The 565-nt window shown below is 71.5% G+C and overlaps 1 protein-coding gene across 1 annotated transcript in view; it reads right to left on the bottom strand.

Moving 5' to 3' along the window:
* Positions 1-262: 262 nt before the first annotated feature.
* ABTB1 (ankyrin repeat and BTB domain containing 1) overlaps positions 263-565 on the bottom strand; it is a gene marked incomplete in the record, with an annotated part of 5,301 nt that continues 4,998 nt past the window's right edge. Inside the window, 1 exon segment of the mRNA XM_014584738.2 lies at positions 263-555. Within this exon segment, the coding sequence (XP_014440224.1) occupies positions 404-555 (152 nt within the window).

Here is a 565-nt window from a genome sequence, read left to right as displayed (position 1 = left end):
CCTGGGGAAGGCCGGCCCCTTACATCGCCGCGGCCTGTGTGACGGCCACTGAGGCTGGCCCAGATAGGAATGATGGCCAGCCCAGTCCTGGGCCCCTCCTGGCCGGTGGGGCGGGGAGTGGAGGGACTGGGCCCTGGCCAAGCGGTGCCAGTAACAAGAGCCAAGTCTGCCCGGCCCGGGTGCTGGCCTCTGGGCAGTCTCTGCTGGGGTGACCCCGGCTGCAGAGCGCTGCCCGCTCCCACCAGTCAGCCAGCCTGCCAGGTGACACTGTGCTGGGTGAAGCTTTATTGCCACACGCGGGCTCTCCGGGAGCCCCCGCCTGGCTGGGGCCTGGGCAGCAGATGGGCGAGCCGGCGTGCCGGCCCGCTCGGGGTCCCTGAGTGGTGCGTGGCGCAGGGCGGGCTCAACAGTCCAGGCCGAGGGACACGAGCAGGTCCTCGAGTGCCCGCAGCTGCTGCTGGGCCTCCTCGATGGCACTATAGGCCTGCACCGAGCTGGCCACGTGGAAGCGGATGTCGTCCACCAGCGGGATGGAGTCCGTCTCCTGCCGGGCCGGCCCCGCCCC

This window comes from Tupaia chinensis, unplaced genomic scaffold (genome assembly GCF_000334495.1).
Source record: "Tupaia chinensis unplaced genomic scaffold, TupChi_1.0 Scaffold147500_2, whole genome shotgun sequence".
NCBI lineage: Eukaryota > Metazoa > Chordata > Mammalia > Scandentia > Tupaiidae > Tupaia > Tupaia belangeri.
The sequence above is the reverse complement of the archived record's forward strand: the minus strand, read 5'-3'. Positions and strand labels throughout refer to the sequence as shown.